Below are 14,758 nucleotides of genomic sequence, written 5' to 3' on the forward strand. Positions count from 1 at the left end.
CACACGACTCATGCAACCCGTCCTCGACTCAAGGCCATTACATTCAGCGGTCGACCCCACAGACGCATTCATAAATTTTAACATGCTGTTCATTCAAAACGTGCATTTTCTCAAGTATAAATTAATATTATAATATATTGGCATATTGTGTATATATAGGCATAGGATAGGTTAGGTTAGGTGTTTAGGTTCTGTTGGCGATTATTTGTATTTATAGTACGTGGGTGAAGCATTTATAGCGTTGCTATTCGAACAAAATTCGTCAGTGAAGCATATGTTCCGGATATGTTCGAACGTCAGCAGTTGTGAGTCGTGTGTAAACCGCTTTTCATTCATAAACAGGGGGTTTGGTGGGTGGATGGAATCACTTTTGGATCTTTGTTTGGAGGACGGGCTGCATACAACTGTTGACGTTCGAACACTTCCGGAACAAGTGCTTCACTGACGAATTTTGTTCGAAACCACAACGCTGTAAATGCTTCACCCACGTACTACAAATTCAAATAATCGGCACCAGAACCTAAACACCTAACCTAACCTAACCTAACCTAACCTATGCCTATATATGCACAATATGCTAATATATTATAATATTAATTTATATTTGAGAAAATTACCGTTTTGAATGAATAATATGTTAAAACTGATGAATGCGTCTGTGGGGTCGACCGCTGGATGGAATGGACTTGAATCAAGGACGGGTTGAAATATAATTAATTGCCAACAGACCCTACACACCTAACCTAACCTAAATATTCACAATATGCTAATATTATAGATTATATATAATATTAATCTATATATATAAGAAAATTTATATTTTGAATGAACAGCTATTTAAAAATTGATGAATGCTTCTTGGGGGGGGGGGGGGCGCTAGATAAAGTAAACATACCCTGGTTATCTTGAGATGATTTCGGGGCTTTAGTGTCCCCGCGGTCCGGTCCTCGACCAGGCTTCCACCCCCCAGGAAGCAGCCCGTGACAGCTGACTAACACCCAGGTACCTATTTTACTGCTAGGTAACAGGGGCATAGGGTGAAAGAAACTCTGCCCATTGTTTCTCGCCGGCGCCCGGGATCGAACCCAGGACCACAGGATCAGAAGTCCAGCGTGCTGTCCGCTCGGCCGACCGGCTCCTTGAGGACGGGTTGGCTAACCTGTCGAGACTAGTGCATACAAAACGTCAATATTACGGTGGTTTGATTCTGACTAATGCGTCGCATTTTAGCGGATTGATCGTTTCCGTAAAGAACAAAAAACTACGTATTTGTCAAGAGGGCGGGTTGGTGGGGCGCGAGCAGTATATACGCTGCCACAACCAGGGGCTAGATTCACGAAGAAGTTACGTAAACACTTACGAACCTCTCCATCTTTTCTCAATCTTTGGCGGCTTTGTTTACAAATATTAAACAGTTAATGAGCTCCGAAGCACCAGGAGGCTGTTTATAACAATAACAACAGTTAATTGGGAAGTTTTCATGCTTGTAAACTACTTAATAAATATAACCAAAGCCGTCAAAGATTGAGGAAAGATGTACACGTTCGTAAGTACTTGCGTAACTCAGCTTTCGTGAATCTGGCCCCAGCTCTCTTAACAGCTTACAGACAATCCAACACAGCAGCTTAAAGCTCAGCTTACAGAACACATCACCTGACAGCTTAAAGGACATCCCAGGCTTAATGGACAGCACGTGGGGACGTCTTTTAAAAGAACATCCCACAGAAACATTCTGTTAAGACTTCCCACAGAAGACAAACCGAGTGGGGCCGCTATGCATGTTATTGTACAGCTGGGCTGTAATTCCTGCTTCCACGATTATAAATGGAGCGATTTGGCAGAGTGGAGCTCTTGCCTACCACTGACGCCTGCTTAATCTAACTTAAAGCCCCCCTCCAGAACCCACAAAACAACAGCGCGCGGACTCCTCCAAAACAAAAGAGAATCTATACTCCAACTTTTAACCCGGTTCCTGTACCGCCGTCTCGTTCGGCGGCGCCTCGCTCGTATGTTTCCCGTACAACTGTCGTTGCATAATTCTTCTGAATCGAGTAATTTATTCTTGATTTGGGGAAAGATTTGGGGAGTTTCAGCTGGCTGGTGCGAGTTTGGACCCCAGAATGCACTCAGCCCCAACCGAAGATATTTTTCACTTATTGAGCAAGTTACTATTGGCAAGTATATTGACTACTTGTGTCGATTTATCGCTCGGTGTTTCAGTGTGTGCCATAATAGCGAGGGAGGAAAAGGCAAGGAAGAGAGGGAAAGGGGAGAGAGGGTAAGGGAAAGGGAGGAGGGAGGGAATTATCAGGGGAAGGCGTCAAGCCATTACGACTATATAGCACTTGGAAGGGATCAGGATAAGGATTTGGGATGGGATGGGTGGTAGAGAGAGAGAGAGAGAGAGAGAGAGAGAGAGAGAGAGAGAGAGAGAGAGAGAGAGAGAGAGAGAGAGAGAGAGAGAGAAGCAATAAATGGGAATAAGAAGTGGAGAGAAGTGTTGAAAGCGGGCAGCAGCAGGTGAGGGAGAAACACCCACATGTATCACATGTGGGGAAACTTCTGCTGAAGAATGGTAAATAAGTGAAATGAGATGAAGAAGTTGTGTAAGTTATCTTAATATTGGTGGCACGATGCTGCTGCCACAAGAAGGTGATGAGTCTCGGGTTAAGGTATTTAGGAGGCTCTACAATGGGATCGAACCCGCGTCTCTTTATATAATATTCAGTTTTATGGGTAAATGTGATAAATACGAGGGTCCATTAATTGCATTAAGCTAGTAATGATGTGAAGCGCGGAGCTTAGCAGTCAGCGGCGGAGTGGAGCATGACAGCTTGGCCAGTACACACATTAACACTTGCTGGAGGTGAGTCAGCACAGTACATCTCTGGCTCTCACAACTCTCCTTCCTGGCCCCTGGCCCCTGGCTCGCTCGCTCGCTCTCTCTCTCTCTCTCTCTCTCTCTCTCTCTCTCTCTCTCTCTCTCTCTCTCTCTCTCTCTCTCCACTTTAATCCCAGTTAGATATTTGTATGTGCGTCTGCTCACCTAGATGTGCTTGCAGACGAGGAGTCACAATAACGTGGCTGAAATATGTTGACCAAACCACACATACTAGAAAGTGAAGGGACGACGATGTTTCGGTCCGTCTTGGACCATTCTCAAGTCGATTGTGAGAATGTGCTCGCCTCTCCAACATTCTAAGATCAATACAGTGACTCAGTTCCATGCTCTTTCTGGTCATGTTTACACTGAATATTGTGTGCACACCTTTAACAATTCTCTGCGTATAACTCCTTCCATTTATTGACGACCATCACCCTAGTTTAGGTGTTTGACACCTCCCTCCCCCCCTAAGGCCTCTGTGGGGTCCGGGTCCCATCTGTGACCCCTGAGGCATCTGTGGGGTCCGGGTCCCATCTGTGACCCCTGAGGCATCTGTGGGGTCCGGGTCCCATCTGTGACCCCTGAGGCATCTGTGGGGTCCGGGTCCCATCTGTGACCCCTGAGGCATCTGTGGGGTCCGGGTCCCATCTGTGACCCCTGAGGCATCTGTGGGGTCCGGGTCCCATCTGTGACCCCTGAGGCCTCTGTGGGGTCCGGGTCCCATCTGTGACCCCTGAGGCCTCTGTGGGGTCCGGGTCCCATCTGTGACCCCTGAGGCCTCTGTGGGGTCCGGGTCCCATCTGTGACCCCTGAGGCATCTGTGGGGTCCGGGTCCCATCTGTGACCCCTTCTCTTACTGGTCCCTGCTCTCGGCGATGCTTATTTTTCTACTTTGTTAACAACCCATTCATCTGCAGACGAGGAGTCACAATAACGTGGCTGAAGTATGTTGACCAGACCACACACTAGAAGGTGAAGGGACGACGACGTTTCGGTCCGTCCTGGACCACTCTCAAGTCGATTAATCGAGTCTCAATCGACTTGAGAATGGTCCAGGACGGACCGAAACGTCGTCGCCTCTTCACCTTCTAGTGTGTGGTCTGGTCAACAACCCATTCATTCTTTTTATATAAATATCGCTATATTGACCCCGCTCTTCCTACTCTCCTCCAGTTTGGCGAGGTCCAGTTCCCGGCTGACCGTCTCGAGGAGCGTCGTACCTTAACAGCATTAGGGTAAGTCTAGCGGAGGGGGGAGGGGGGGGGGGGACGTCTCAACAAACAAACGGACGGAACAAGCGCCGTTTGTTCTGTCATTTAGCACATGTAGAAATGTTAAAAGAAAAAGTCTACATGTAAATATGCTCAAGGCTTTCCAGGAGGAAGCCGATGCAATTAAGGGAAATTGGTTGTTAAGGAGAGACCAAGACGTCTCATCACAAACCGTTCTCTTAATCATTTTCAGTTCCACTTTCTGACAAGCAGTGTATATATTATATATATATATATATCTATATACACTGTATATATTATATATATATATATTATACATATATATATTATATATATATATATATATATATATATATATCACACACCAAGCTGTCAATATATTGTTGCACATTGCACACAAGCAGCGGGCTAGAGGCTCGGCAGGGGATCAACATGAATGCAACATACTAGCGTAGGATCAAGCTAATGTGCCGCTGCTGTTTTGTTAAACTGGTTCCCGGGGTGCGGAAACCATTTACCATCCCACGGTCTCAGTTCCTCGTGCAGCCCAACTATGTTTTTTTTTGTGTGTTTTTACCGTCACCCGTCCACGATGTTGATGTGTCCCAGCTGTGTCTGGGTACAAGTGACAGGATGAACAACCCAGCGGGTTTTCTTCCTATTGGGGAGTGTTGTACATGCTGCTATGGCGGTGTGTCCACACACAAGATGAGTGGCGCTGCCCAATAAACTCGCCCCTCGGGGCAAAATTAAAAAAAAAATGAAGATGTGTCAGAGAACTTTAGAACGAGTGAGCTGGAGGGATGAGACGTGAATTTTATCGCGAAATATTACTCGGTTTAAAGATAACTCTATATTCCCCCCTTCGATTAAAATGAAACCAATAATTGATGCCCAAAAAGTTTTAATTAATAGACTAATATGTGAGGAACTTTGTTACAGTTTAAAATTTGCGAAGCTATTTTATTCAGATCCGTTCATCTCATTATTTAATTAGATTTTTAAAGGAAAATATAGAGACAGAGACTGAGGGACAGGCAGATATACACTCAAGTGAAAAACTGAGAAACTGAGTACCCACATGAGCCACAGGGACGTTAGAAAAAACTTTATCAGTGTCAGAGTAGTTAACAGGTGGAATGCATTAGGCAGTGATGTGGTGGAGGCTGACTCCATACACAGTTTCAAGTGTAGATATAATAGATCCCAGTAGGGTCAGGAATCTGTATACCAGTTGATTGACAGTTGAGAGGCGGGACCAAAGAGCCACAGCTCAACCCTCGCAAGCACAATTAGGTTAGGAGAGTAGAGGAGGGAGCCAAGCAATAGGTGGGGGGGGAGGGGGAGAGGCCAGTGTTGAGCCCAGAACTGTGCAACACTGGCCACAGCAGCCTGGTCCTCATGTGGGTACTTGAGTAAATACCTCCCGGAGACGAGGCTAACACTCCCCCTACCCATCCACTTGAACTGGTCGCTAGACCGAAGGACTCGCTTCCTGCCAGGTTGGCGTTCGATTCCCAAATTGGTGCAAATGGTCTCGTATCCCAGCTCTTTGTCCTCATATTCCTCCCAAGTGCTGTGTCACAAAGGCTCTCTCCTCATAACTCCCTCTCCTTGTAGGTACTTTACTGCTGCTAAGACAGCACCTTGTTGCTGTTGGCCTGTGTGTAGAGTACACTCACCTCACACTATCACAGCGTAACGTGTGAACCCCGTGGAGGACCTGTTAGAGGCCCAGGGAGAGCACAACCAACAGCACGACCAACAGTACGACCAACAGCACGACCATCAGCACGACCATCAGTGTTGTCAGGAATCTCCCCCCGTGCTAAGCCAGAAGACATTGCCCTTAGCTCCACCTGCTTAGCTCACAAACATTTCATCCTCATGTGTTGACTACATCGCTGACTCAGGTTTGCTGCCACCAGATATGTTCCCTGGAGGTGTGTGTGTGTGTGTGTGTGTGTGTGTGTGTGTGTGTGTGTGTGTGTGTGTGTGTGTGTGTGTGTGTGTGTGTGTGTGTGTGTGTATGTGTGTGTGTGTGTGTGTGTGTGTGTGTGTGTACACGGGTTGTTGAAGCTGTAAATGGTGCAGTTAATGGTCCAGTTAATATTATCGTGTTCAATGACCACACTGGAACTCTGGCCTGGTTATTACCCAGATGCTGTAGGAGGAAGCCAAACATTCGTGGAGGCACTGCCACTGTTTTTGAGACGTGGACCAAGTCGACAGAAGGTGTGAGAGTTTATAACCTGGAGAATGGAGCAGAGGGCCACAAGTCATGTAATGAAGGCCACAGTTCCATATAAGAACGTAAGAACATAAGAATACAGGTAACTGTAGAAGGTCTATTGGCCCATACGAAGCCGCTCCTATTTATGCCCACTCATATACATGTCCAACCCATGCTTGAAAGAATCAAGGGACCCCACCTCCATCAAGTTACGTGGTAATTGGTTCCACAAATCAACAACCATGTTACCGAACCAGTATTTACCCAGGTCTTTCCTAAATCTAAACTTATCCAACTTATACCCATTGTTTCGTGTTCTGTCTTGTGTTGATAGTTTCAACACCCTACCAATATATCCCTTGTTATGCCCAGTCATCCACTTGTACACCTCTATCATGTCACCCAAAATTCTTCACCTTTCTTGAGGATGTAATTTAAACTTTGTCAATCTTTCTTCATATGACAGGTTTCTAATTTGGGGGATTAACTTTGTCATCCTACCCTGGACGTGTTCTAGAGAATTTCTATCCATTCTATAGTACGGCGTCCAAAACTGAACTGCATAATCTAAATGGGGCCTAACCTAATATATAAATGCATTAAGACAATTACGTCCACAACTTGTCCACCGTAGCAGGTCAGTACTAGAGACTGATAAACACGATGGTACTACTCGAAATAGGACGAGTAACTCGGGGCAAATAGGAGTATGGACAGAAATATATATGATAACGAATTGAATGATAAGGAGCGACTCAACCACTTTGGGTATTTGGACAGTTCCACTGTTGTCCAAGATTAAATCTACGTTCATCCCTCTACCTCTCGGTCACTCGGTCACTCCTCACCTCCGCCTCACTCTCCATCTTATGATCAACTTTGTTATTTGTTCAGATTACAGTCCATGCTCGATAATGGACATCATAGCCTGCTTGATCATCCCTCCTTAAATGTCCAGCCTCAACTCCCAGCGTCCACCTTCCCTGCCGTAAACTGAGTCTGGCTCTCAGCCAACCGTTTTTGCTGCGGCGAAAAACCATCTTGACGATGTTCCTCGTTCCTCACCACACATTCTGGCAGTGCTCTCAGATCACCGCTCAGATCACCAGTCTCATCAGCAAGACTCAGATCACCACACACACACACACCAGAAGAACACCAGAATTATTAACCATCTTCACCCGGTATTTTTCAATTCTCTTCTCCCGACAATTCCGGAGGTATATTCACTGAATTTCCTCTGATCCATTGCAGGTTTTCTGTGCACTTGGCCCCAGGATATATGAAAAAAAAACAGAGAGCACTTGCGCCGTCTGTGGCATTCACATGCAGGCCTTTGTCTTCGGGTCATTGCCACCATTTATCGAGGAAGACATATTTCGCAGTTGCCCGAAGCTCCACCATCTCTTCTCTGACGACTTGATCATAGTGGATATTTTACACCGGTCTATCATCGACCCTGCATTCTCCTCCTCTTCCAATATACACTGTCTCCCTCTCTTCCATTATCCTCGTCCGTCACATGGATCTTGCATCCTCCTATCTCATCCCTCGATCCCACTCCGAGGAAGCGCTCTCCATCCCAGATGAAAAGCTCAGGAGAGAGAAAATAATACCGACTGATTCGTTTATCGGGGCTGAGAGCCTGGAACCCCATTCCCTCAGACCCGCTCATTACGCCTCCTCGAGCGTTCCCGTAGAGAGCTTTTAGGAGGCTGCCGGAGCCCTGATTAACATATTCCTTTACACTGCTCCAGATCTACTCTACAGAATCCCTTGACGCCTAACAAACATTGGCGGAGACGTCCTCTCCTCTTTGTTCTTAAGTGTGATTTGTTATCGTCTCTTTGTTAATGCCTCATGCAATCAGAGAGAGAGAGAGAGAGAGAGAGAGAGAGAGAGAGAGAGAGAGAGAGAGAGAGAGAGAGAGAGAGAGAGAGAGAGAGAGAAATAGAGAGAGAGAGAAATAGAGAGAGAGAGAGAAATAGAGAGAGAGAAAAATAGAGAGAGAGAAATAGAGAGAGAGAGAGAGAGAGAGAAATAGAGAGAGAAAAATAGAGAGAGAGAAATAGAGAGAGAGAAATAGAGAGAGAGAGAGAGAGAGAGAGAGAGAGAGAGAGAGAGAGAGAGAGAGAGAAATAGAGAGAGAGAGAGAGAAATAGAGAGAGAGAAAAATAGAGAGAGAGAAATAGAGAGAGAGAGAGAGAAATAGAGAGAGAGAGAGAGAGAGAGAGAGAGAGAGAGAGAGAGAGAGAGAGAGAGAGAGAGAGAGAGAGAGAGAGAGAGAGAGAGAGAGAGAGAGAGAGAGAAATAGAGAGAGAGAGAGAGAAATAGAGAGAGAGAGAGAAATAGAGAGAGAGAGAGAGAAATAGAGAGAGAGAGAGAGAAATAGAGAGAGAGAGAGAAATAGAGAGAGAGAGAAATAGAGAGAGAGAGAGAGAAATAGAGAGAGAGAGAGAGAGAGAAATAGAGAGAGAGAGAGAGAGAGAAATAGAGAGAGAGAGAGAAATAGAGAGAGAGAGAGAGAGAGAGAGAGAGAGAGAGAGAGAGAGAGAGAGAGAGAGAGAGAGAGAGAGAGAGAGAGAGAGAGAGAGAGAAATAGAGAGAGAGAAATAGAGAGAGAGAAATAGAGAGAGAGAAATAGAGAGAGAGAAATAGAGAGAGAGAAATAGAGAGAGAGAAATAGAGAGAGAGAGAGAGAGAGAGAGAGAGAGAGAGAGAGAGAGAGAGAGAGAGAGAGAGAGAGAGAGAGAGAGAGAGAGAGAGAGAGAGAAAGAGAGGAACAGAGAGAGAGAGAGAGAGAGAGAGAGAGAGAGAGGAGAGAGAGAGAGAGAGAGAGAGAGAGAGAGAGAGAGAGAGAGAGAGAGAGAGAGGAACAGAGAGAGAGAGAGAGAGAGGAACAGAGAGAGAGAGAGAGAGAGGAACAGAGAGAGAGAGAGAGAGAGGAACAGAGAGAGAGAGAGAGAGAGAGAGAGAGAGAGAGAGAGACGAACAGAGAGAGAGAGAGAGAGAGAGAGAGAGAGAGAGAGAGAGAGAGAGAGAGAGAGAGAGAGAGAGAGAGAGAGAGAGAGAGAGAGAGAGAGAGAGAGAGAGACGAACAGAGAGAGAGAGAGAGAGAGAGAGAGAGAGAGAGAGAGAGAGAGAGAGGGGAACACGACAAGCAAGGAAAAACTGAAAACAAAAATTTGTAACATGAGGAGACGTAAGGAGGGAAGAATATAAGAGGAAAGAAGAGAAGGAGAGTTCAAGAAGAGAAAAAGTGTATAGAATTTTCAGGAAAGAGACGAGAGAGAGAGAGAGAGAGATGTTCAAGAACCCAAGTGAGAAATGAGCTGGAATCTTGAGACAGGAGTTTGAGACGCCGGCCGACCAACACACACACCACACCAACGAACACATTTGAGAGCAAGTGAGGTGGGCGACGCAGATAAAAGACGACATGGAAGGAAATAAGGAATGATGACGAAAGAGGAAGAAGAGCAATACGCAAGAATCAAGACACAGGACGAGGAAGAGAGAGAGACCTACAGACTTTTTCTTGTGCCAAAAAGTCTTGGAAGGTATAGTTGCCGAAGAAAATTTTTCACTTCATTTCTCAAATCTTTCCTTCTGGAATAAAATTATCAGAGACGATTGAAGTTGCCAAAAGAGGCCAGAGTGCGAGATTACTATAGAGGCCAGAGTGCGAGATTACTATAGAGGCCAGAGTGCGAGATTGCTATAGAGCCCAGAGTGCGAGATTACTATAGAGGCCAGAATGCGAGATTACTATAGAGGACAGAGTGCGAGATTACTATAGAGGACAGAGTGCGAGATTACTATAGAGGACAAAGTGCGAGATTACTATAGAGCCCAGAGTGCGAGATTACTATAGAGGCCAGAGTGCGAGATTACTATAGAGGCCAGAGTGCGAGATTACTATAGAGCCCAGAGTGCGAGATTACTATAGAGCCCAGAGTGCGAGATTACTAAAGAGCCCAGAGTGCGAGATTGCTATATAGGCCAGAGTGCGGGATTGCTATAGAGGCCAGAGTGCGAGATTACTATAGAGGCCAGAGTGCGAGATTACTATAGAGGCCAGAGTGCGAGATTACTATAGAGGCCAGAGTGAGACATCACCATAGAGACCAGAGCCCATCTCTCCACAGAGACCATAGAGCCCATCTGTCTTCGCTGGGTGCGGGCATCGAACCTAGGTTCCTAGATCTGCGAGTCTAGATTGCTCTCCACTCAGCCACCCAGCCCCAGCTTGTGTGTGTGTGTGTGTGTGTGTGTGTGTGTGTGTGTGTGTGTGTGTGTGTGTGTGTGTGTGTGTGTGTGTGTGTGTGTGTGTGTGTGTGTGTGCGCGTGTGCGTGTTAAAATATTGCCTGTGCTCTATCACTCGTCTCAGCTCTATGAATGCCCTGACCATTATCACCTCGGCTCTGACACCAAAAATAATGGATTCATTTGCATTTTCCAATACATTGAGAGTCGTCATTCCTGCCAGAGAGCAGAGCGCCTCAGAGAACTTCAGAGTTACTTGTAGAAGTAACTAGAGTTCCTGCCATGGAGCAGAGCGCCTCAGAGAACTTCAGAGTTACTTGTAGAAGTAACCACAGTTCCTGCCATGGAGCAGAGCGCCTCAGAGAACTTCAGAGTTACTTATAGAAGTAACTAGAGTTCCTGGCAGGGAGCAGAGCGCCTCAGAGAACTTCAGAGTTACTTATAGAAGTAACTAGAGTTCCTGGCAGGGAGCAGAGCGCCTCAGAGAACTTCAGAGTTACTTATAGAAGTAACTAGAGTTCCTGGCAGGGAGCAGAGCGCCTCAGAGAACTTCAGAGTTACTTATAGAAGTAACTAGAGTTCCTGGCAGGGAGCAGAGCGCCTCAGAGAACTTCAGAGTTACTTATAGAAGTAACTAGAGTTCCTGCCAGGGAGCAGAGCGCCTCAGAGAACCTCCAGTTACTTGTAGAAGTAACTACAGCTCCTGGCGGGAGTAACTCGGTGCTCCAGTCCAAATATAATTAAAAAAAGGTGTATCCGTGGAATAACATAGATCAGTGTCAAAATATTAATAGGAACGTTGGAGGAATTAATTACTGGCTATTTTTGTGCTCGCCAAAACGAGTGATTACTTTTCCGGCCGTCAGGTAAACTTTACCAGAACGGCCATTAGGTACACACAACGAGGAGTAAACTCCTGCCAGGAGTGCCAGGAAGTAAACTCCACCAAGAGTGCCAGGAAGTAAACCCCACCAAGAGTGCCAGGAAGTAAACTCCACCAAGAGTGCCAGGAAGTAAACCCCACCAAGAGTGCCAGGAGTAAACTCCACCAAGAGTGCCAGGAGTAAACTCCACCAAGAGTGCCAGGAAGTAAACCCCACCAAGAGTGCCAGGAAGTAAACTCCACCAAGAGTGCCAGGAAGTAAACCCCACCAAGAGTGCCAGGAGTAAACTCCACCAAGAGTGCCAGAAAGTAAACCCCACCAAGAGTGCCAGGAAGTAAACTCCACCAAGAGTGCCAGGAAGTAAACTCCAACAAGAGTGTCAGGAAGTAAACTCCACCAAGAGTGCCAGGAAGTAAACTCCACCAAGAGTGCCAGGAAGTAAACTCCACCAAGAGTGCCAGGAAGTAAACTCCACAAAGAGTGCCAGGAAGTAAACCCCACCAAGAGTGCCAGGAGTAAACTCCACCAAGAGTGCCAGGAAGTAAACTCCACCAAGAGTGCCAGGAAGTAAACTCCACCAAGAGTGCCAGGAAGTAAACCCCACCAAGAGTGCCAGGAAGTAAACTCCACAAAGAGTGCCAGGAAGTAAACCCCACCAAGAGTGCCAGGAGTAAACTCCACCAAGAGTGCCAGGAAGTAAACTCCACCAAGAGTGCCAGGAAGTAAACTCCACCAAAAGAACCAGGAAGTAAACCCAACCAAGAGTGCCAGGAAGTAAACCCCACCAAGAGTGCCAGGAAGTAAACCCCACCAAGAGTGCCAGGAGTAAACTCCACCAAGAGTGCCAGTTGATGATGTTATCTGATAATTTACTGCTGTGGCTCTAGTGGCCCTTACGCTGTCTTATCGGCCAAGCTTTGTCAGGGTATGCTCGGCCAAGCTGCACCCGTCCTCAGAGAATGCTCGGCCAAGCTGCACCCGTCCTCAGAGTATGCTCGGCCAAGCTGCACCCGTCCTCAGAGTATGCTCGGCCAAGCTGCACCCGTCCTCAGAGTATGCTCGGCCAAGCTGCACCCGTCCTCAGGGGTATGCTCGGCCAAGCTGCACCCGTCCGGCTGGGGGGGAGATTAACGAGCATTTGGCCTTTGGATTAACGAGGGTTTGATAATTAGGCCTTGTCAACAGAGCTTCCTGGTATACAGGCCTCTCGCTGAACGCTTTAAGATGACTCAGCAGTGCACAGTAAGCTTTAAAGCTGACTCAGCAGTGCACAGTAAGCTTTAAGCTGACTCAGCAGTGCACATGAGTAAGCTTCGGCTCATCCTCATCACTGGCCCCTCTTCCCCAGCCCGTCCTCATCAACACGGACCAAATGCTCGTTAAACTAACCACCTAAACTCAATTCATGATTGAAAATCTCTTTACATACGACTCACAACTGATGACGTTCGAACATTTCTCGAGCAGTGCTTCGCTGACGCCCTACATCGAACTCCACTCAGGCCTCAGTGGCCTCGGTGGACGCGCACTCTGAGGCCTCAGAGTGCGTGACACCGAGACCTCAGAGTGCGCGTCACCCAGGCCTCAGAGTGCGCGACACCGAGACCTCAGAGTGCATCACACACACATACACACTAAGAGTACAAGTCACTAACCTAGAGCGAAGCCGTCTTTGGTCCACTGGGCGCGTCCTTGCTGGTTGTCCACCACACACTTCAGGGTGACGTCCTCCCCCTCCCTCACCTCCACGCTCTCTGGACGCACCCGGAACACTTGCACCTCTCCTCCAGCACCTGCAACACATAAGTCAACAACACTTCTGACAGTAGGGGGGGGGGGGAGGGGTATACTGACATCTGCAACATGAAGGTCAGCAACACTTGTAACTCAAAGGTCCACGTCACCTACAACATAAGACAACATTAATATGAAATACAACAAGACACGCAACTTGCAACTTGTGTTGAGGGCGTACCGCTCTTGTGTTGCAGAGAAAGTGTTAAAACAAATATAAATACGCTTAATTTAAAGCACTTCACAGGACGCTGACAGGATAAGTTCCGCATGAAGACACACACAGAGCCAGCAAGTGCCACAAACACACACACACAGCCAGCAAGTGCCACAAACACACACACACAGCCAGCAAGTGTCACAAACACACACACACAGCCAGCAAGTGCCACAAACACACACACACAGCCAGCAAGTGCCACAAACACACACACACAGCCAGCAAGTGCCACAAACACACACACACAGCCAGCAAGTGCCACAAACAAACACACACACACAGCCAGCAAGTGCCACAAACACACACACAGCCAGCAAGTGCCACAAACAAACACACACACAGCCAGCAAGTGCCACAAACACACACACACACAGCCAGCAAGTGCCACAAACACACACACACAGCCAGCAAGTGCCACATACACACACACACATCCAGCAAGTGCCACATACACACACACACACCGCTACACTTTAACAAACACAACACTGCAAATTGCCAGTATATATATTTCTGTGGTCGCCAGTGAACCGGTGATAATGAAGAGTGTAATTAACTTAATTACTTTGAGGGAGACTGCCAGCTGGTTCAGGCAGGTGGTGGTGGGGGGGGGGGGGGCACCACCTACCTTACTGTAGGTGGTGGTGGGGGGGGGCACCACCTACCTTACTGTAGGTGCGGGGGGGGGGGAGGGGACACCACCTACCTTACTGTAGGTGCGGGGGGGGGGGGGCACTTAGACACCACCTACCTTAGTGTATACAATGTACAATTGTTAGCCATTTATTTACCATTCTTATAATACTCATCTACTAACCCCATAATCTACCATTATAATCCTCATCTACTGAACCTATAATCCACCTATTCAATATAATCCTAATATAATCCAATATTAGATTATATTAGCATTATACAATTTCATAATATAATATATTTATCACCTATTATAATTTTTAATGTTGAAATCGTCTCGTGGTGGAGAGCTAGATAAGAATATGGCGGCTGGTTAGGTACAAAGAGCTTATGATATAGTGTTGTCTCTACCTCCGTCAGTATCTCAGAAAGTGTCAACAATGTAGCAGCTACAGCTAATGTTATTAAGACCGTGGCTCCTGTAATATATAGTCTTGCAGTCAGGGCTCTTTCCCCCCCCCCTCCCTACTCGTGAGGTCCTGTCATCTGTATATTGCTGTCAAGGACCCCCGGGAAGCTGTCAAGGACCCCTTGGAGGCTGTCAAGGA

General features: G+C 46.9%; 1 protein-coding gene across 2 annotated transcripts in view; it reads right to left on the bottom strand.

Annotated features, from left to right (window-relative positions):
* Positions 1–14,758, bottom strand: part of LOC123766211 (nephrin) — a 201,693-nt gene that overhangs the window by 57,026 nt on the left and 129,909 nt on the right. For both annotated transcript variants that reach the window (XM_069301585.1, XM_069301592.1), the window contains exon 2: positions 13,156–13,293. In XM_069301585.1, coding sequence (XP_069157686.1) covers positions 13,156–13,293 — 138 coding nt within the window. The remainder of the gene's footprint in view (positions 1–13,155; positions 13,294–14,758) is intronic.

The sequence above is a fragment of the Procambarus clarkii genome, chromosome 5 (genome assembly GCF_040958095.1).
Source record: "Procambarus clarkii isolate CNS0578487 chromosome 5, FALCON_Pclarkii_2.0, whole genome shotgun sequence".
NCBI lineage: Eukaryota > Metazoa > Arthropoda > Malacostraca > Decapoda > Cambaridae > Procambarus > Procambarus clarkii.